This window comes from Anopheles coluzzii, chromosome 2, assembly GCF_943734685.1.
Source record: "Anopheles coluzzii chromosome 2, AcolN3, whole genome shotgun sequence".
Classification (NCBI taxonomy): domain Eukaryota; kingdom Metazoa; phylum Arthropoda; class Insecta; order Diptera; family Culicidae; genus Anopheles; species Anopheles coluzzii.
Genome location: NC_064670.1, coordinates 106,071,831 through 106,094,497, shown reverse-complemented (window position 1 = coordinate 106,094,497; position 22,667 = coordinate 106,071,831). Strand labels below are relative to the sequence as shown.

Below are 22,667 nucleotides of genomic sequence, written 5' to 3'. Positions count from 1 at the left end.
AGCAGTGCTTATTTAATTTAGCAAATTGCACAAACATTACATGTTTGCACATAATAGCTGGGCTAGTGTTAGTATTAAAATAGCAGATGCAAATTGTTAAACGGTTGTAACGCAAAAATGAAGCATTTTTTTTGTTTCTCATCTCGTTTTGAAAAGGTTGGTTTGGACTTCCTAGAATTCGTATTATTTTTGTCCTTATCTACGCCATGACTGAGTTAATTCCTTGTGAATGCTCTAGATTACCATGTTTTGCAGTAATAAATTGTACAATATAAATCCTTTTTATTGTTTACACCAGAAGGCTGCAATTTCCATTGGAAGTAGCACAATATTCAACATTCGGGTTGTATCCAGTCAGACAGACATCCAATTGGATTTTATAATTGGAAAGCGGTGCAAAAAAGATGTTTTTAAAAATCGTTTTGATTTTTCTTGTTTTCTGCTTAATATGGGTTTTAATACTATTACTTCATTCAGAAGCATCGAATCAAACAGTTTTTAAACTTTCTTGACATCATATTTTTACTTGAGCAAAAAAAAAAATCAATTATTAATGAGCTTATTTGATGGAGTTAGCGTTTGTTATCATTTTTATTTGCTGATATAATCCAGGCTGAAAATCAGATGCTCATTTCGCTAGTGGTTTTGTCTGGAATGTTGATTGCAGTCGCCAACTGTCCAACTCCATATGGCTAGTATCGTAATACCTTCTTAATCGGAAACGTGGGAAAGAAATATTTGAAAGTATTACAAATGTGCAAAAAATGCTTGAAAACAGCTCTTGAACTTAAACTTGTTTACTCTTACTTGTTAAAATTAAGTGAAGTTGTTTCATGTCGTTCATTGCCGAAAATCGATACTTTCTTTGCCAAGAAGTTTGTTGCATTCTAGAAAGTTTATGATTGAATTTTCTAGCCAATACGAAATCAATGCAATGTCAAAATAATGTTGATTTGACCACTAGCCGTATGAAGAAGCCAATTATTAATTAGAAAGTGTGCACAACCTGCTGTGTATTGAGCACACGATAACATAACCTTTTTGAACCTGCATGAAACGCCCGAATCATTGGACCATAATGCTGCATGGTATTTGTCAGTTCAAAAAAGGTGTGTTGGCCTGCAAACAAGCCTTCACACACTAAACAGATCGCCAACTAGGAAGAACATGAAAGAATTTACGATTCAAAATTCCCCCAGTCATGTGTCAGACCGTACACCCATACACAGTGCTCACCTACTTCACCGGAAGCATAATAACCTATAATTATTCACCCGTACACGAACAAACGACCCCCTTGGATGGAAAACCTGGTAGCAGGTCGTGTACCGGTTGTTTAAGCCTTTGCCCATCCCCACAACCCACAACCTTGATTACTCGATAATTATTCTACCGGAACGCTTCGGCCCGGGCTCGTCTTTGCCGGTGTGAAATCAACCTGCTGCTGCATGGACAGAAATATGCCACCCTGTCGCTTGCTCCCTGCTTACGGCTTTCTATTTCACCCTGTCCTCGCCCTGTGTACGAGTACGAGTTTGGTGTGGCGATAAAATTTTATGAAAAACGAAAATCATAATTAATCGGGCATCGTTACCATTTTGTGCTAGCAGTGAGACCCGCTCCCCCTTTGCAAACAGCTGCACCACGTCTGGCGGTTCTCGTTTTTCGTATTTTTATATGTATATCCGTTTCGTATACCCGAGCTTGACACAGCATAAGGTAAAAACAGAAGCAAGGATACAGAGCTCCCGACAACCACCGGCACAAAGCACGCGACGCTTTCTCGTCTACTAGCAAAGGGGGGAAAGTATTTGCCATTTGGCTCCGTTGCTCAGGCATCCCTCCCCCCGCCTTCTCGGTGCAGATTGGAGTACTTTTATTTTATTCACTGAATATTTCCATTCAACCGTTACCGGTTATAATTGTTGTAATCCCGCCTGCTGATAGCGACATTCTTCCGCAGATAGCGCAAAACATTGGCGTGAGCGTGAAACTTACCTTGCCACCGTTGCCCGCACCGAGCGCCGGAGCGAAAGGGCCAACACACTTTTCCTGGCGCCAGTATGACACTTCGATGGCGTCATTCGGCACCGAACTGAAGAGCGAGTAAAGGCGACCAAAGCACCGAACAAGACAGAAGACAGGAAAAAAACCGGAAAAAGACAAAACGAGCAAAAACTTTTTACATGCCACCATTTATCGCACGCCGTACCCGCACGCACGCAGTTCTCCGGTTGCCGGTGTTTTTGGTGTTGCTTTTTCACGGCGTGGAAAATTTTGTTTTCACAGCGAACTTCCAGTTTTCCCAGGAAGATAAGCTTGTGAAAGAAAGAGAGAGACCGTGAGCAAAAAAGGGGGTAAAATAATTAAAAGACGAGCAAACAGTCTATCTGGCCAAGCCATCTTGCCATCAGTTCCGGTGTACCGGTGTGGGCACTTTAGCTCTGCTACCGTCAATGCAGCCAAGGCACACACAGAAAAAAAAATCGCGCTGGAAAACACCTTTTGTTAGGTTACAATTATCTTTCGCCACTCGTTATGAAGACGTGTGAGCATAATGGCACCGTTTCCGTTTTTCGGGCAATGGGTAAGCTTCTTTCTACACGAGCACCACGCTAGATCGTGTTTCCGTGCCTTCCTTTGCACCGCTGTGCTTTGTGTGCTGCTGCTGGTGGTGAACACGTGCTGCGGAGCTTAATGGTAAGTGCCAGCCGTTGCAATAATATCGACTCGGGTGAAAGGATTTTCCTGTTGCCGTTTCTTTGCATGCTGCAATTATGCAAGAGAATGGATGCTTTAATGGGAGCGTGAAGCTGTTCTTGCTCGCCGCTACGGGACGGCGCTTTTGAACGGGGAGCTCTCGAAAGAGGAAAATCGCGGGAAGGTTTTTGATGTTTTTGGGAGTGCTTTGGTGAAGGGCGATGGAGAAATTTGCTGATATGGGAAGCCCGCCATTACGGCACTGCTTTTACAGTTAATAGTTGCATTTGCATCCTTTGTTGGAGCTTTAATTGTATTATAAAATAGTGTGGTTTCATGTAATTTTAATGTAACAAATGCAGTAAAATATAAATGTTTTACTTTGGATCGCTTGGAAACTCACACTTTCCAAAAATAATCAATATTCAAGCAATTAAATGCAACAGTACGAACCCACATGTGAAAATGTAAAGCATCATAACCAACATCAAAACACCAACCAGTAAAAGTGACATCAAATGTTCGCCATTACCCTTCGCCACATACGCCATCAGCTCCCACGCCTTGGTGGGGAGGAGTGTACATTCCACTCGAACGAGCGCATTAAAATGTACCGACAAACAATGCTCGACAAACGACACAAAGAAGCAACCAAAAACAAAAAATAAGAAGCACCGCGTAATTCAATGCACAATACTAAAACTGCCATAACTTAAGCCATGGCATTGAATTGTAAGGATTCAGCTCCCCCCGGCTCCCACCGGAAAATTCCCACTTCAGGGACGCAAATTTCTAATCGCTTCAGCTAAATCCTTTAATGCGCGCTGGTTTTTGGCGTACTTTCCAGTGCCGGGCACCGTCCCCTCTCCACTCCCCCTTTTCGGTGCACCGTGCAGGGACCGCATAATTTAGTGCGATCCTTTTATGGTATTGTAAGAAAATTTACAGCTTTATTATGAGCGCCCCGTGTGCGTTACGCTTTACGGTAGATTTGTGGAGAAGTTTTATGGACTCGAGGTATGGAGTCAACCATACCCGCCGGTGCTGCTGGAGCGTTTCGGGCATTGTGGAAAAGGGCATGGAACAGCTGGAGGCTGGTAGCGGGTCTCTTGCTATCGTTCATTTTCCCCCAAGGACGCGGCTGGTTGTGTTTAAAACAAAGCGACAGCCAATCGGCCAACGAGAACCACGTGTGCAGCATACTTTTGCACACGGTTTCAAAGTCTGCCGGGGGGGGACCAAGTAAAAGGGGTCGCAGCGATGGGTTCGTTCATTAATCAAATGGATATTTTTTTTTGGCTTTGTTTTATGGTTTGTTTTTTTGCCCTGCTTGCTTATCGGTGCCATCGCATCGCGTCGTGGATGCACTGGAGGTGAAATGTGGTGTACTCTTTGGTCTGTGTCTGATTGCTTGCATGTTGCTTGCTTCTGTTTGCTCTTGGCAGACTCGGTGGAGGGTAGTAGTTGCACGAGCGAGAAGCTGTGTTTTTTTTCCTATTACCCTAAATCTTTTCTATATTCTTACATTGAACCAGTGCCAGCAACAGTCGCACTGGTTGATGCAAGCGTTCTTGCGGGTCAACGGTTTTTGGGAGGACCGGTACTGCACTGTCCGATTGGATTAGGTCCTTCTAGTGTCGCGGTGCTGTTGTACTGCACTGACAAGGGATGAGCTTAATAAAATGTGAAGTACGAAAGAGACGAGAGCATATAGTAATGCAGTTCACATGTGTTGTCCTTAGATACACACGAGTTGTGTGTATTTAGCGACCACAAACTCGTTAGTGAAATGCATCAATGTTTGGTTGGCTTCAAGGCGTAGCTATTCCTTTTAGTGTTTTTGGGTTAACGGTTGCATTTGTTTTATTTTGGCTCAAAAAAATTGAAACGATTTGATTTATTCTATGAAATTTGATCAATATCAATATCACTTAGAGACAACACTTTGATTAACTTTTGCATACTTTTGTATACAGTCTTTCCTCGAGATACGCAAATTATTTTTATTTTTTATTTTTTACAGTCCATATGTCAAATCAGTACAATTATCTCCAACAATTGTCAAATGAAAAATAATTTGAAATTTTTACAAAAACTTTATATCACTAAAAAGACAGCAATAACCTAATTTTCTACACGTTTTGCTTTAAATAAGAAATAAATAACATAAATAAACTAAATTAAATAAAAAATCATTCTTAATTAGGTATTTTTTGGCTGTAAAACGTGATATTCGACTTACGCGAAAATCCGAGGTTCCACGATTGTCTCCGGAACGCATTATTCGCGTAACTCGGGGAAAGACTTTACTATGTACGTGACATAAAGTAAGACGAATATGCAGTGAACATTATTTAGCCAAAATTTATAGCTCGAATTATACTAATTGCTAGTATTAAAATTAAATGTCCAATCTTCCCTGTGGAAGTGATAAGTGTTCATCAAGGTACATAATTATTCATCAAGCAAGAAGGGCTTCGTTTTTTTCGTGGAGCATCATATTCCATATCCCTTTTTCCTAGCTCAAATTAAAAGCCTGCCCAAAAACCGTGTTTCCTCACAAAAAGCCCGCTTGTCAACGAGCCAAAAACTTCTTCTTTGCTTGTTTTTTTTTTGTGTTCAGCTACTTCCGGAAAACAGAGGGAAAAAACCAAACACATCCTAAATCCCGGTTTCGTTTTCTACACTCTGCCACAACCGAACCACGGAGCACGTCCGTAGAAACGTCCGAAAAACCAAAAAAAAAAGCAAAACTAAAGATGAAAGAAGTAATGAATTTTTAACAAGATCCGACGCACGCTCCAGAGTTTAAAGACGACCGATTTTGTATTTCTTTCTTTTTTTTTTTGGGCACGGGGTAAAACCTCCTCTTTGCAGTGACATTGAAGTTAAACCAAAATAAATACAATTCGACGGCCGACAAACAGCAGCGGCACTCGACTCGGTGGGCCTAACAACAAAAACAACAGCAACAAAAAAGCGACCGTCAAGCATTCGAAGTAAACCTCCCGGAACGGAACCCTAAAACCGGCCTGAACGGCCAACCAATCGTTTGTTCGAACTCGGTCCCTTTTACTTGCTTGCGTTAGTGTCGCTGGCGCGCTGCAAAGGCGGGAATAAAGGGGACAGCCGTCGTATGACATCAAAAGAAAAATTGTCCTGCTCAGTCTTTTTACCCCATTTCTTATATGCGTTTGTGTGTGCGTGTGTGCGTGTGTGATGTATATATTCGCCTCACACACACACACAGTCGTTTTTCACTGTTACTTTTTCCGTTTTTATAATTTCCCCAAAACCCGTGTCAGCGGGCCCAAACTGATGATAGGTCATCGATTTTTGGCCGGCGAAAAGATGGTCCATGGTCCCATGGTGCAGCGTCAACAAAACGTAATAAGGATGAAGGTGGACAAAAAAAAAAAAGAAGTCGCCTGCACGAAAAGGGACCGCCAGTGTTCGTGCGGTGTGTCCCGAAGGATAATGAAAATGATGAGCAATATGAATGAAAGGCTTTTCGGGCAAACGTTTGCTCCGCTCGCCCCGGCCCGGGTTGCGTTCGGCCTCATCACATCAAAGCAAGGAAAAATGGGAAAATTAAAGGACCTTTTGGGTGGTTAAAGTTTTTTTTTTATCATTGTCACCGTTTCGTGTTGAAATAGGAGGAAGATCCGTTTGGTTGATTGCTTTCTATTAAGCTTTTAGCGTGCGGGCGGCCGAATTTTGATTGGTGCATTTAGCGGTTTGGAAGCATATGGGCAAAGCGAAGCAGGGCTTTTTTTCTTCATTCGATATTGAATACATCAAACGGGTGGAGCCCTTTCATTTTATGATTATAGTAATAAGATGCTAATTCGCCCCCACTGAAAATGTTTGACAAAAAAGTTGAATGAGCAAGTTCAAATAATACTGAGAAGAAAAAAACCGTCTTTGATATGGGTTTGCTTTCATCGATAAATGCGTTTGATCTGATCCCTAGCCTTAAATTTTAAAGTAAGCAACACTTTCAAACCATCGGTTGCTTGCTGAAAGATCCCGAGAAAAAGCTATCAGTGTGCTTTCCATAGCTTAAGCTCTTCTACTCAATATTCAAAAAAAAAAAAAAACTAAAACATCCCGACGGACGTTTTAGTATTCCCCGCAAATCCTTACAGAGATCAACCACCACAACTAACATATCATCATCAAGCATCCGAACATGGGGTCAATTTCTTGCATCGTAACCCACGTTCACACGCCACAGCTCCATTTTCTTCCCTCGTGGGGCCTGCTAAAGCACCCTTTTCCACATCGACCACCAGCACGAAACCTCCGGGCGAAATCTTTTCGGCTTCAATTTTCCACATGGTATCATACCGTGCAATGCGACTCCGACTCCCATTGCCACCCGGTGCCGGGGACCATTTCGTGGCCCATAGTTGGGTGGGTTTGAGCGGAGGACGCTGAATATAATTCGGCCACCAATGCATCCAGTGCACCGGCTGATGGTGGCTCCCGCTTCTCTCTGCACGCTACGGTTGAATGATTCATTTCCATGAAATCGAATTTTCACTTAAAAAGGAAAAGCGATAAGCGAGTGAAGGATCGAATTGGAAGTAGCATTGACACTCTGGCTGGATTTTGCCGGTACGGTTTGGACTTGGGTAGTGGGAAAGGGCAATCGAATTGGAGTAAAGGAAAAGCAAATCGAATGGCATGAAGATATAGGTTGATGGTGCCTCGCCAACGACAGCAGCATATCGACATTTCTCGCATGGTTTAGCCCGAAATGGCTGCGCTGGTGCGCTGGTAAGAATGGGAAGGAGAGAGAAAGAGAACAAAAATCACCAGGTCAGTCGTCAGTGCAAATGGTACTTGGGTTTGCATTATGTACGCCCCCAAACCTGAAATGGTCACGACTAGAAAAATCAGACAAGGTCAGCTTATAAGCGGGGTGGTAGATTATGGTGCCGTTTTTTTTTTCTTTTTGGTTCACGATTTGCCAATCGAATAGCCATCGTTAGCAAACGATTGCGTGGTTGCGTGGGGAAAGCACACGGGAAACCTTGATAAGAGGTTTAATTTAGATGACGTGACCAATCCACCAATTCTAGCTCACAACACCGCATTGGCAAACGAAACCGAACGGCTTGAAGATATTAAAGGTACAACAGGACCGTTGAGCTTTCATATTTGGCATTTAATTTATTGTATTTTATCCTCAAATTATCGGTTTTAGTATAAATTTGTAGAATAAATGTACAATAATAATATTTTGTCTTAAAGAGTAAAGAAATGTTGCATTTACAGTCATTTGAAACTGTAACACACTGTGTAGTAAAATATAATAATGCTGCAAAAGTCCAATATTTGGAACAAATATCAAACATAACGTTCAAAAATTGTATAAAAAAAACCCTGCAATGCCAATAATGGTATTTGTTCACGCCAGTTTGTCAGCCGAATCAAATCAACACGCGTGATGCGCAACGCTTTACCTTACCCCTAGTAAAGCTGTTCAGTCAAACACGGAAAAACGGCGCCCTATGGACGCACGCGGGTTTGTAAAGCGGTAAAAGTCCAACATAAAATGCGAACGGTCCAACATAAAAGAGATGATAAAAATGGGTGGGGAGGGGGGGGGGGGTACACATACACTTGCCACAACCACAGCACCCTGAAAGCAGGGCAACAGCTGGAACTTGGGTAGGAAAATAAAGCGCAAAAAAGGACGTTCTCGCTCTCTAAATGCGAACCCCGAAATCTGAAGCGCAAAGAGGCCGGGGGCTGGCTTACTGAAATCTATAAAATGGAAGTGGGAAAAAAGGTAAAAAATATAAATCCTTCCGCCCCGCTTTTGTGCCCTTTACTGCCAACGTGTGTGTGTGTGTGTATGTGCTGAAGCTTTATCTCGATTGCCATAATATTCGGTGGATAAATAAAGAGAAAAATGTTAAATCATCGAAATTGCAGTTATTGCGGACGATAAAAAAGCGCGCACGCTGTCCCGTTTTTGTGGGACATTTTAGAAGGAGCGAACGAGAGAGCAAGAGAAAACGAAAGGAAACGCTGCATTGAAGTGGCGCTGCACGTGTGGCCTTCTTCGTCGAACCGCTGCCACCGCGCCACCAAAAGACAACGATCATCACCAAGTGCAGCAGCGATGGATGCATTAGACATTAGACAGTGCATGAAGCGAGCGAGAGGGCTATCGTTTGCGCTCTTGCTCCGCTCCGCTTCGGATCGGACGTGGACGATTTTCCCCACCATAAATTGCAGTTGCACAAAAACAGGATGACTAGAGCGGGGGGTTAGCGGAGTTTTTCCCCCCACCAATTCACGACGCCGCCGAGGTCAGAAAGTGCAACCGACTGCAGTATAAAATGTGTGGCATGTGAATCGTCGCTGTATGTGTGTGTGTGTGGGGTGCGCTGTGTACGTGTGCATTCGTACGCTTTGCGTGCACCGGCTGGTGTTGTTGGCCCCGAAACTGTACGGACCGAAACTTCAATAAAAAGCCATAATTTTTGCCCCCAAAGCTCGCTTTTCGCTTTCATGTTCGGCGGCGCTTCGGTGGTGCTTTTTATGTGTCAGTGTGTGTGTGTGTGTGTGTGTCTATAGGTTTGCCAACTGAGTGCATCTTTGGAGCCGTGCTGCAGCATCCCGCGTTATGTGCAGTCAGCTTCTCGCTTCTCTTTCATTTGCCGTTCAGTGGATATTTAATGGTTGGGATTTAGTGGCAATGGGGAGGGAGCGGAAAGGGTGCATGCTTCCGTCCTGCGTCTACCAGGCTACTAGTACAGTTGTTAGCCGGGCAATCGGTTGGCCAGAAGGATGGAACATAGTGGCTGAACAGAAAAATGTGAACCGATGCTACGGCTGATGATCGTCTTGATGAGATATGCCAGCGTAATGATAAAAGGGTGTTGAGTGATTGTTGTGCCAAGTGTTGGAGTTAAAGAGAAATGCAATTTGTTATCGGGGTGGTAGGGGAGCATGTTTGCTTTCGTTACAGATTTGAAAGAAGTTTCTTTCATGAATATTTTATCTGCGAATTTAGAACAGCACAATGTTTAGTTTTCCGTATAAATATGAAATATCTATTTTAAAATATCGATATTATGAACTAATTTTGTTTATACCGGGTTTTCTAGGGATTCTCATAGTCAAACTTCCTTGACTCTTTCTAATGAGAAGTGAACTTCATATGTTGGAAATTGGACTCTATGGCAACCTTTTTGGACATGCTCCTTGGAAATTCTGATTGGATTTGTCCAACAAGGGTCCTATACGGTCCAATTCCTATTACATTAAGTTTATTTCACTTTAAGCAATACGGCCTTTTTGGACCGTTACTCCTGAATAAAAAAAAAAAAGTTTATTTCACTTAAGAAGAGGTCAATAAAATGGTTAACAGTTCTGTTCATAAAGTTTACTTAAAAAGGCATTTTATTGTATTAGGGCTGTATTAGATGAGATCATCTAATCTATTTTTCAGACGACTTCTGTCAATATTTATTAAATTATCTTTTTTGCTGAGCTGATCAAGCTTTATTCAATATTGGAGTATATTTTTTATTGTGTTTGTTTACATTTAGTTTTACGTAGTTGTCTCGTTTTTTTTTCTTAAATTGCCTTTTTTTGTTGTATTATTTCGTTTTTTTAATGTATATTTTTGTATCATTTCTGTCTTCTCTGTCTTTTCTGTTGCTATCAAATCCTTTCTTTACAAAGTTTTTGTTATTTCAGTAATCTAATCTATATTATATGAAATAATACATACTTTTATATAATTTGCAAATTTATCTTTTTTGGACATCCTTAAGAGGAATAGAAAAATTATCCTCGTTATTTTCCCTTTAATCCAATTTGCTGCTCCTTTTGCACCATCGCTCTCGCATAGTTATGTCTCGTTTGCATTACTCAGAATTAAATTATTATTTTTAAACTTAACTGCAAGAAGCCACCCGTGCGCCGAAGGAAGACGTTCTGCCCGTTTTGCATTAATGAAAAGCTGTTACCGTTTGCAAATCCGTCCTAGCGCTTCGCGCTTATTTGCGCATTTCGTTACGCACGAGCTGTGCCGCAGCTTGCAGCAACTTCTAGCCGCACGGCGAAAGCTCATCTGCACCTCCTAGTAGTGTCTTACCCTCTCCTCCCCTGCAGTGCTCCCTCTTCTTTGACCTTGACATCGTGTCCGAGGATTACGGCATTAGTTTGCCGGCGCCTATAAAATTCCATCACGAACAATCGTGCATCAATTATTGATGGCGAGTGAAAACCCATGCTAACGGCAGTACTGGGAGCTACTCCGTGGAGTGAAAACACACCCTGCTAGAAGCTACTGCTGCTGCTGCTGCTGCTACTACTACTGCTCTGAGCTCCGGTTTCATCCAGCGAGTGGCAAATAAACGAATGAATAAATAAACCGTTCCGTCGAGGTTTTCGGGACAGCAGAGCGCTTCGTACCTCGTTGGCTACAGAACGATCTTGTGCGCGCTCCTTCTTTCACTTCGTTGGCCAAATATTTTAAACTACTCAACTCGGCGCGCGCTCAAAGCACGACCTGGCTTCAGCGGACCGTCCCAAAGACGATTATGGAGTGTTCGCTGTGTCTATCCTTTTTTTTGTTGTTTTATTCTTGCTTCAGTTTTCACAGCGTACCCAAGGTAGCAATGTAACCAGCAGCTGCCAAGAGGGAATCTTGTTGACGCTGCCATGTCCCGAAATCTCCAACCTTACCCCCAAACGGTTGTGACTTTCCATCGAAGGAATATTATTTCTGTATTTTGTTTGTGTGGGTGTGTGTTTGTACACACCGTCCAGAGCCGTTGCTCTGTGACTTACTTACCCATCTTACCTGCGCCGGTAAGACCATTTTTCTGCACAAGAGGGAAGACATAAAAAAACCGGCAAAGCTCCCACTGCCTCCACTGGCTCCAAATCCCAAATCATGCTCACTTTTATTTCACTTTAACATTCATTCCCAGGTCGTTTGGAGCAGTTTGGGTTGGGCTGGCCGGCCGGGGTTGCTCCCCTCTCGCAACAAAGGGGCGGCGCAAACAGGCGCGGGCGAACGCCATAAAATTTGTTAGTTTAAAGGCTTTTTGGCAGCCAACCAGAAGCGTTTATGCATTTATGCATGCAGTCGGTTTTAATGGAAAGCTGCAGCGTAACGGGCGGGCGGCCCCAGTTAGCAAGTGAGTGTGTGACAGAGACGGAGACGGAGTAAGCATGCAGACAACCCGGAGCAGCCAAGCCATCTCGTACGGTGAATGTTTTCCCAAGGCTTGATTTTTTGTAGCTGTTGCTGCTCTTCCAGTTTCCAGTGTGCCTCGTTGCCGTCTTCCGTTGTGTGTACCGTGTGCCATTTTTGCTGTGCCGAACAACTGCAGCAGCAACTTCCGGCAACCGATGCACCGGTGGACGGATATTTAGCCATCCTCGCTTAACCCCCGCTCCCTACCAACTCTCACTGTACCAGTACCGGTACCGGGACTGTTTATCATAACTACTTCATTGTAGCGCCATGACAAACTATCCCCTTCCCAGTGTAAGCCTGGCAGACAGGAAGGCAAAAACAAACGCGGACAAAAATGCACACACACACACGTACCGAAAATATATACACAAACACACGCACACACTTTGGGGAAATATGTACTGCATCGGGATAATAAGTAGAAAAGTGTGGCAGGTAGTAGGAAAAATATGGAGTGATAAATGTCGGCCCCTTCGCTTTGGCCGGTCGGTCGGCAAGTGTGCTGTTGAGCTGATGATTTTTTTAAATTATTATACTTTGGCAGCTGCAGCTACCCTGTTGTTGTTGTTGGTGTTGGCTTTCCGTACCCGCTTCGAACGATAGGAGGAGTAGCCATACCTCACTGTATGGCTATTTTAGTTTTCATGCAACATTGTTTTTGATTATCCTCCTAGGGGAATGGCCGCTGTGTGCTTTTTGGTTTATTTTATACATTTAATCTTTTTTGTGTGTTTTTTTTTTATCTAATCCATGGAACCCCAATTTTCAGCATTAACTTTAAACAATTATTCAAATCATTTTTGTTTTTATTGAGTGTTTTAAAGCTAATATATTCGGTGGTTTAAAGGCATATCAGATTGAATCAGGTTTAAACTTGAATTAAATGTCATTTACTACATGTTTTTTATAATTTTTTTTATTATTTTAGTAATTCAAATGTGTTGTAATATGAAAATTATTTATGGTTTGACTTCTCACTTCAGACTTGTCATCGTACAGGTGATCTTGGAAATTTGTAAGAAACTGGAATCGTTGAAGTTAAAAGGCCTTACCTTGGGAAGGGGGACACTCCCAACTGATGAATAAGGACGGGTAGTCTAATGTACTATCTAATTCAATCTGTCTTTATTTCACGAAAACCCTGGTTTATATTTTGGAATTATTAGTGTGTGTTGGATGTATATGTATATCTTGTGTCTATGTGTAGCTACATATGGTTATGCTATACCTATTTTGTATTTCTTTCCATTGGTCTGTTTTCGGAATTTATGGTTCTCTATATATACTTATGTTTTGCCTTTTTATGTTTGTCTTCAAATCCTTCGCGTTTCTAGAACGTTCCTCAAGTGTGAGATTTTATGACGTCTTGCGTTGTTATCCTACGGGATTCAATTATTGCTACGCATATGCATGTTGCATCATGCAGTCTGTTTCATACTTTTTTCTCATGCTGTACTGACCTACGTTGAGACATTTTATTGCCCTACGCTAACCGATGAAGTTAACTACCGGGCCGTTCCAAAATGCACGTTTATTTTGGGCCAACGATAATGATTCCTTACGATAAGTTACAGTTCTATCCTTGTATTTGCTGCATTCATCAGTTATGTTTCAAATGGGTTTTTATTACTATGCTGTTCTAGCTATTTGTTCTGTGAAATGTGATAGTTTCCAGGCGGTTCTGTGATTATATAATTTTGTATAGCAGATTTGCTACAGTGTGTAAAAATGGATAATGTGTTTTATGTAAGCATTTTCATCAGACATGCATGTCAATTGATATTATCGAAATATACTTTAATAATTCCTAATTTAACTAAACCCTGTAACAGTGTCGTATTTTTTGTAAAAACTAGTAATTTGGCCAGGGCTGCACAATGAAATTTCAAACATCCCCTTTACATTGAAGTGTATGCCGAATTTGGTGGCCTTGAAACCTTCAGACACTGAACTCATAGCTGTCGTTGAATTAATACTGATCCAATGCCTGTCCAGGTGGTAATACTGAGCTCAAACCGATCCTGGAACCGTTTATGAACCCATATCGGCACTGGAATCAATCATTAATCCATGCGAGTCCTGAATCCAATAATAAACCCATACAAGCCTTGGAACCGATCATGAACTTATTCCTGACTTGGATCCGAGCGTGAACTCATACCGGTCCAGGAATTGATGCTAATCTCATACCGGTCCTGAACTAACTCTGGGTCTCACTCCTTTACTGGAACTGTATCTGGACCTGTTCCAGATTCGGAACGAAACTTTCGGTCCGAGTATGGAACCGATACATCTACAGTTTCGATCGAGTTACTGATTCAGCTGGCGGACAAACCATACCCGGCAGTACATTGCAGCGTAGGAAATAGCGTAGGATTTTTCGTAGAATTTGTAGTGTGATGGACGTTTGTATGATATATTTTGAAGCATTAAAAACATGGAAAAACATGACACTACCTGTTTTTAATTTTTTTTAATGCTTTAAAACTGGATGTCAGATTATTTTTTTTTACTGGAAAAAAATCCTTTTCCTAGAATACAATCGAAAAAACCCTCTTTAACAGCGACGTGCGACGTACAACAAAAAATATGGGCCGTGCTTTACACGGGCAAAATATTTCAAATTTTAATGCGCTCAGTGCTGAATGAGTTTATTTTTTTTTGTTTAAAATCATTTGAAATATTCTAAGAATATTTAACGATTATTCTGTTTTATTTTTATTTCCACACTTTACTTGAAATTCTTTACACCGTTCATGGAAATGTGTGTAAACCGTTTTAAAAGTGCGTTTAAAACGAAAAAAAAAACACTTGTACAAAAAACGGTTATTTCACATCAGGTTAACACCTCACGTTATGCAATTGACGTACAATTAGCAAGGTGTTACGGGCGCAATTATATCATCAGAGCAACAGGATGTGCGTGAGGCATTTTTTTCTTTCTTTTGTGTTCGCTCCACAAACAACACCTAACCAAATCGCGCTAGTTTGCCTTCCCACCGATGTGTGCCAAATTTCACTTCAAATCGAAACACTCGCTCTGTGACGCCCTTGAATACCATTATTCGATTAAATGTGTGTCAGCTTCGATGGTGGACGTTCATTTGCTTCTATTATGAAAATGACATTCCCATCCACCTATTTTCACTTCGTTTCCTGTTTCGGCAGCAAGACAAAAGTAGAGACAGGGAGAGAGAAAGCTAGAGCAAAAAATACGCCACTGATAGTGGCAGATGAGTTTCCTATTCCCAGCACGTCCGCGAGCAAAACGCTTCTATGACGCTCCGTCGCACCGGACACCGCGACATTGACTTACTTTACCTCTCCAGCACGAACAAAGCGAAGCCATGGGAAGGAAATCCGATCCCATCGTATAATCCCTTCTGCACCAGTCGATTATCTCAGGGACATCGATAAAGTAAATTATAATACAGCCAGTTCATGACCAACTTACTAAGTGTGGTGTCGTGAGTTTTCCAGCACACTCCACGAACCACGACAATGGACCGGGATGGAAGCATTGCTGCTATAAAGTTGCTCCAAAGTGGCATAAGGAGATGGAAAGGAAGCACAAAAAAACCATCCTTGAGCCAACGAAACGTTTAATGTCCGGTGCAATAAAGCATGTGATCAAAAGTGTTTTAACCGCAGAAAGCCATTATGTTTGGCCCTGTTTTAAAAGGCACCCAAAAAAAAGCATGCTTCTCAAGCCAAAAAACTTTAACCAAGTAAGTAACCCATGTTGTGATATTGGCCACTAAAAGGCTAAAGAAAACAGAGAAAGAGAGAGAGAGAGAGAGAGAGAGAGAGAGAGAGAGAGAGAAAGCTTTTGAATGTCGCAGTCTCCAGCAGTTGGGAGCAGTTCCGATTTCAACCTCAATTACCATACCGGGGTGAGCTGACCATGGGGTACGCTCATAAATCCCAACAACTAGGAAAACCAATTAAGTCGAAAAGGCATAATTCATCGTATGTAGTAGCTACACATTTATTTTTGAGAACCCCCCAGAAACTCCGAATACCCGCTCATCCTCCCACAGCCCCGGGGAAGAAAAATCATCCAAAACTTCCACACACACACACGGGGAACACGGGAATCGTATGCTCGGGGCATCCCCTTCGACATTCCCAACTTTGTACTACGGCATGATTGCTTGCGGCGTCTAACTCGTGCTAGCGCGGCCCGCAGGCTTAAAATATATGGATCGAACTCGACGGGCAAACGAGCATTTTCCAGAAACTTGTAGTTTGAGATTGTAGCAATCTAGTCCGACCATCCCCCCCCCCCCCCTCCCAGCCCCATTCCCCATTCCAGAAGCTCATATATGTAGACTGAAAAAGAAACACGAATAATATATTGGCGGACAGCAAATGGACCGGTGTGCCCCGGTGTGCTTAATGAGTGTAGTAGAGCATTTGGTCAGCATTTGGATGAGAGCCCATTTTCGGGGTTTTTTTTGCAACCTCTCCCTCCATGTTGGAGTTGAAATGAAGTATGCATAGGTACGAACGGTTCGGAGTGCCGTAACCACACTGATCCTTTTGTGCTTCGCCGGTCGCTGGGATAGATGTGGGATCAGCGTGAGTTTAGTGCGCAAAGGATTTATGGCCATATTATGGATTTATAATAGACCAAAAATTATTTGATTCCCTTTACACCCCTCGCTGGCAGGTGCGGACATGAGGCAAGAAAATTGCACCCCGGTCAACAGGATTTAGACACTCCCGTGCGGGGGAGGGACGGTAAGGTAAGTTAAGTATAACCTAGCAAAAAGGGGGCTACGCTGCCCCTTTTTGCTAGGTTACTTGGGCAGCGGGAGTATGACATGCAGTGAGGATTATGCGAATTTATGGCTGCTAGTGGTTTGATTCGGGTACTACCATCAACCGCAACTGGCTCAACAACACACGTTCGTGGAAAAGTCCGACCCTTGTATCGGGCGCACACCACCACCAACACCGGTGCACCAGTAATTGAAATGCAAAATCATTAGCACCGTCCGTTAATGACCAGTGCGGGTGAGCATTTGCTAGCGGGTGCCCCCTTTTTTGCTTGGGCCGGCTTAGCAAAATAGTTGATTTCTCGCGCTAACTACGCCTAACCCTCATGCTGAGCGGCTGCGTTACATTTATCACCCGTGTGGCTTAGTGCGGGCGGGAAAATCCAACTGTTAGATTGATAGAACGTACCACTGCGTGTAGTGTGTGTTGATAAATCATTCCAATGTTCGGATTCGGTCGGATTTGGTTGGTTGTTTAATTTTACGGACGTTTAGCTTGAAAAGTTGTGTCAAATTGATGTACAACACATTAAAAAAAACAACTGCTTACCCTAATCCAACGCGAATAAAATGATGGCTAGGATTGTTTTCCTTTTATGTGAAAGTAATTAAAATGAAAGAATTTCTTTGCTGAAACAGCAACACATTTCTTGCCCAACAGCTTTCACCCCTATAGCATTCCGAACAGTAGAGAGAGAGAGCCAATAATTCAAACTGCAAGAGTAATCCAGCCGATATGAACTTTTGTCCAGCTCTGCAATCATAAACTCCGCCACCGGTTGACAAGACACCAGCCGGCCGAGCAAACACTTACACACGACCCATCAGTATGGGGCACAATAAAATTATAACTTTTATCATTAAAGTTGAGTTTTTAATTAGCGTACACAGGCGGTCGAAGGTGTGTTTGCAAAAGCCGAGCGCCTGCACCAGGTTAGGCTGTCCATTGCAATGCTGTTCTGGGGTTGCCGCATGTACAACAGCGTGTAGCATTCCGTCCATCGTTGGTGCTGGTTGCCGCGATGAGCGAGACGATGAGCAAACTTTAATTGGAAAATTTTCGGATTGAGTGACAATTATACCGCTGCCGGGCGAAATTGAGCACGAATTCACGTCCAGTGGATGACGGCATGGACGGTTGTAGCCGCCGAACCGTTGCTCATGTTTGATATGCTTTTGAGGGACATAACTTTCCAACAAGTTCGTGTCGTGCTGTTCATGAGTGGCTTTGATTTGTTAATAAATGTTGTATCTTTTCAGCATTGTGTTGCCGTTATGTTTATGTGTGCCCGGTCCGGTGGAACACATTCAATGTACATGACTTTTAAAACTGTTGATTTTGGTGTTTTGTTCCCTAGTCCCCAAACGTATTGAGCAAGTGCTGAAACTGATCAACGAAAAATACAGTTCTCACACGTGTCTAATGGTAGCATTTCCAGCTACTTTCTGTTCGGACACAAAGCATTAAAATTCTCAAAACCCATTCAATTGCTCCATTTGACCTTTGCTTTCATTATACCGGCTGGTGAAATAAGCGGCTTTTATCTCACAATGGCACCGCAGTTCTACGTTTGCTCACTTCGCAGCATGAAGTTTTCACCCTTATTGCGATCTCCCCAGGGTACGCGCCACGACAGGTGGGAGCCTAAGTCGGGCTGGTAAGAAACGGGCCTGCATCGCAACCTTCCACACAAAGGGCAATTAATTACCCAAACCCTTTTTCGACACAAACACACACCCGGGAAGCAAAATTATATCGAAACTGTCGAACGAACGAACGAACACTGCAGCAAATTTTCGGGCCAATAGCACCACCCTTGCACACGCCTGCAAGGTGCATGCCATGTGCTCATGCCTGTGCAATAAATATGCTCCATACGGTCGAATTACGACTACCGATCGTTACGATTATTTTTTCGTTGTTGCCCTCCCCGCAGCAAGGCAGCAGCAGGTTTTTGTTGCCCTTCGCTTCGAAAGCTTGATCGATTGCTGAGAGGTTTTGAGCAAGCCCTTGAGCCAATATGGTATGGAGGTATGCGGCGTCGTCTTGCCGACTTTACAACTTCTTCCCGGACGAAGGGAGCAACGCTTCGCCGAGAGGGCGGCGAATTCGGTGAACGTATATCGAAAGTCGCTCGATATGGAGCTGCCATATTGATGGCAAATTATTGGCCCACGGAACAGATTGCCAAAGTTTTGATTGGGAGCGAACCAAAAACAAAAAAAAAAACGAAAAATGGAAGCGCTTCGGGCACACTTCAAGGTTACTTTTGCACAGGATGGAACAGTTTGGGAAAAGGTTAATTTAGCGCCGATAAAAGCAAACGGTTTTATATAATTGCTTTTCATTGGATTGTCCTTTTACGATTGCTTAATTTAAAACTGATTCTGGTAACCTGAATATTAAATTTTTCATCAAACGCTTCAAGCAGGTTTTTTTTTCAATTCTGCATCGTATCAGTATTTTAAAACTAAGTTATTTTTTTATTATAATATGCAAACCCTTTGTTTGCTAATTCCCTTCGAATCTTTCTTACGCTACTAGCTTCGAGCAGATAGACTCAAACATACAATTGAACTAGAAGTGGGCATTTCGGAACTTTTTTTGTGAACGCTAATGAATCGATTCGCTCCGATGACAATAAACGTGAACCTGCTTTCGGTTGCTTCGTTCTTTCACAAATAAAGAGCCTGTACCAGCCAACCAAATTAACAAAGGAATTCATTTGATTACTGTAGTATGGCATAACAGATGATGGAAAATTTTGTTTAAATGGCGGAATATTTTTTTAATTGTTGAAGTATTAGAAGATCGCGTGTTTTCTTGTGAAACAATTCATTTATCTTTTTCACGTGAGCTGAATGAACCGTACGGCTCTGGGTAGCCCTCTTCGTAGCATAATCATTTTGGTTTTCATTATTATTATTATTATTATTATTATTAGTATTATTATTATTATTATTATTATTATTATTATTATTATTATTATTATTATTATTATTATTATTATTATTATTATTATTATTATTATTATTATTATTATTATTATTATTATTATTATTATTATTATTATTATTATTATTATTATTATTATTATTATTTTTGTTATGTGCAGCATACATGCACTTCATTGGAGTAAATAATTAAATAAGGCTTTCTCAATATTTTTCATTACGAGGTTTAATGGAATTTGATGTACAATAAGCTGACAGTTCCTTTACCGTTGCAATTACCGGTTTGCGTTGTAAAAAATTACAAAAAAACCTAATGCAAAGTACACATTTGTTAAATATAATATAAATACCGTTTTTGTGTGTGTTAGGTTCATTATTTGTTCAACAGTATTGGTTGCATTTATTACATTTAATGCTTGCAACGTAATGCTTACAACACCTGTACACTAGCATTTAATTGTTCAGAATATCACGTTTATTAGTGCTCAGAATTTTCTCAAAATTTATGGTTAAAAAAAATAACTACAATAAATTACATCTTTTCTATAAAAATATTTTTCGGTGATTTGTAAAGTGGTGCCACAAGTAATAATCATTTCGTTTATATAAATTGATTATTTTTGTGTCTAAAAGAGAGGTATTAAAAAGATTTTTTTTTCGTTTCAAGCATTGCAATGTTGATTCTAATATAAACAAAGACAATATGCCTATCCGGGAGGGCTCATAAACACATCATGGATATGCAGTTTAATTAATAAATTAGCTTTTATGAATTGAACGCATTACGCTTTATTTCACAGTTATCTCTTAGTTTTGTTTTATTGTTTCTATTAATGTTAATGTTACAACGACACTCTCTCAACCGTTACAAATAACTTTCAACATGTTCTCCTCGTGATTGGCTTGACGTACGAATTTAAGCACGATTAAGGCGTGCATTGCCAAAATCGACGGCCGACTTCCACGGTTCGTCGGTCGACGACTGATCAAAGTAGAACGCCGTTTGGGCATCGCGCTGCCGTATAACTGCCGCCAGCTTGTCGGAATTGAGGGAGCGCAAACACCAGTACAGATCGTCCGCCCCCTGGCATTGCTTCAGTTCGCTCGCCTCCACACCGAACCCATCGAAATCGCGTACAATCTCAGCGACCTGTCGAGCGATAGAAAACAGTCCACAGCATTAACATAAAACCAGCCCCGGGTATTCGATAATTAAGCAGCAATGTTTAGAATGGTACAGTCACTTACATTCACACTGCCCTCCTCGGTGATCCAGCGGAACCCGCGAAGGATACACTGCACCGCGGTCTGATTCGGGCAGGGCCGTTGCTCCTCCTCGGCCCACGCAAACCCGTACCGCTTCTCGCAGTAGTCGACGAAGCTTTGGCCGATCTGTTTGACGCGCGGCCCGAGCCGCTGGTACGTGACCAAGATTTTGCGCAGATCCCCATGGAAGATGTCCAGTATGTGCTCCTGGTGCACCGCGTAGAACGGTGCGTACTTGGCGAACACGGTCGAGCAGTCGCTGTCGGGCAGCTCGCCCGCCAGCAGCCGGTGCGCGTCCGTGTACAGCGTCCGGATGTCGTCCGCCTCGGGATCCTCGTGGAACGCGCGGGCCTGCTGCTCGAACCGCTCCGGCACAAACTGCCGCCGGGCCGGATCGTACAGCCGCAGATCCTCGCTGACACACTTCACGTAGCACTGGCTCTCGGGCGATTGGTCCGGCTGCCACATGACCCAGCGGATCTTCATCTCGATGCTGGCGGACGAGTCGTTCAGGCAGCGCACGTACGCGTACAGCGTTTGCTCGGGCGTTCGCGGTTGCCAACCGGATGGGGCGCTGCCAGACGCGGCCGGCCGGGGGCATTCGAGCGGGTTCCCGCTCGTACCGATCACCGCCGCCAGCGTTAGCAACAGTGCCGCCAAACCGGCAGCGGCAACAACACTACTTTCCAACGCGACCGTCACCATCGTACCGCTGGCGGACGACACTTTGATTGCATCTACACACGCGAACGGGCTGGAAGAGACTGGCCTGCTTCGAGCGCTCGGCCAGTGCACCCGTGTCCACAGTGTCGGCTTATCAGACCGGGCCCGTTTCGCAGACACACATCGAGCGGCCGCGGGAATAATAACAACACGCTCGCGAGCTCCGGTTCTTTCTTCTTTGCTTCGTAAATGATTAACTCTAATCTTTGCGCGAGCGGGATGCTCTGACGGGATGCCCCGATTCACTACCAAACGGGTCCGAATAGCGAAACCCCTTCATCGGCTTCAAAGCCGGCACCCACCGCTCGTGCTGCTGCCGCCCGCCTCCCAATCAAACATCGCCGCCATTTCAATCCACTCCATGCGATTGACTGACGACCGGTAGAGGAAGCGTGCGATTGCATCGCACGTCCCAGACTTTCTTTTCCCTGTATCGCTTCCCTGTTCGCTGGGGCGCCCGGTTTTCGGTTGCTGATAAAGACACAATCTGTTTGTTTTGCTTGCCGCAGCAGCAGCAGCAGCGACGTTTCGTTGCGAGCGGTCGTGATTGTTCGACTGATCGTGCTCGTGAAGGGGATGATTGGGATGACGGGCTCGGACTCGGTCCGAACGCCCAAAGTACGCTAGCGAACGTGAAGTGCATAAACATATAAATCAATAGCATCACTACCGTATGGAGTCGTACACAGACACACACTTGCACACACACACACACACACACGGACACTCTCAATGTGGGTCCAATCGTTAGCAGGCGCATTAAATTTTCAACCCCCGGCTCAATCAACTGGACGGTGACATGATGTGGCCGGGAACGATGTGGCCGTTGGATGGCGCCGAGCGCTTGAGAGCAGAAACACGGTAATCTGAAAGTGATGCACTTCGGAACGAAACCGACCACACAAGCACACACACACACTCGCACACGCATATACAAACATTTACTTTTCTGTGTGTAGGATTAGAAAATTTCTCAATTGCTGCTGGCCGCTGGAACGGGGCGGATC

General features: G+C 43.2%; 2 protein-coding genes across 4 annotated transcripts in view; one reads left to right on the top strand and one right to left on the bottom strand.

Moving 5' to 3' along the window:
- The window catches only part of LOC120948953 (zwei Ig domain protein zig-8), a 212,108-nt gene that overhangs the window by 24,897 nt on the left and 164,544 nt on the right, over positions 1 to 22,667 (top strand). The gene's annotated exons all lie outside the window — the stretch shown is intronic.
- On the bottom strand, positions 20,460 to 21,884 carry LOC120948952 (37 kDa salivary gland allergen Aed a 2-like). Its single transcript, XM_040365833.2, has 2 exons — positions 20,920 to 21,884; positions 20,460 to 20,821 (listed from the first exon to the last, which is right to left on the bottom strand). The coding sequence occupies exons 1-2, from the start codon at positions 21,640 to 21,642 to the stop codon at positions 20,588 to 20,590; spliced, it is 957 nt and encodes a 318-aa protein (XP_040221767.2). The 5' UTR covers positions 21,643 to 21,884; the 3' UTR covers positions 20,460 to 20,587.

Excerpts from the sequence above, each read along its gene's own strand:
- LOC120948952 (XM_040365833.2), bottom strand. The coding sequence starts at position 21,642 with ATGGTGACGGTCGCGTTGGAAAGTAGTGTTGTTGCCGCTGCCGGTTTG. Across the intron at positions 20,822-20,919 it reads CCGAGGAGGGCAGTGTGAAT|GTCGCTGAGATTGTACGCGA; the intron begins GTAAGTGACTGT and ends ATCGCTCGACAG.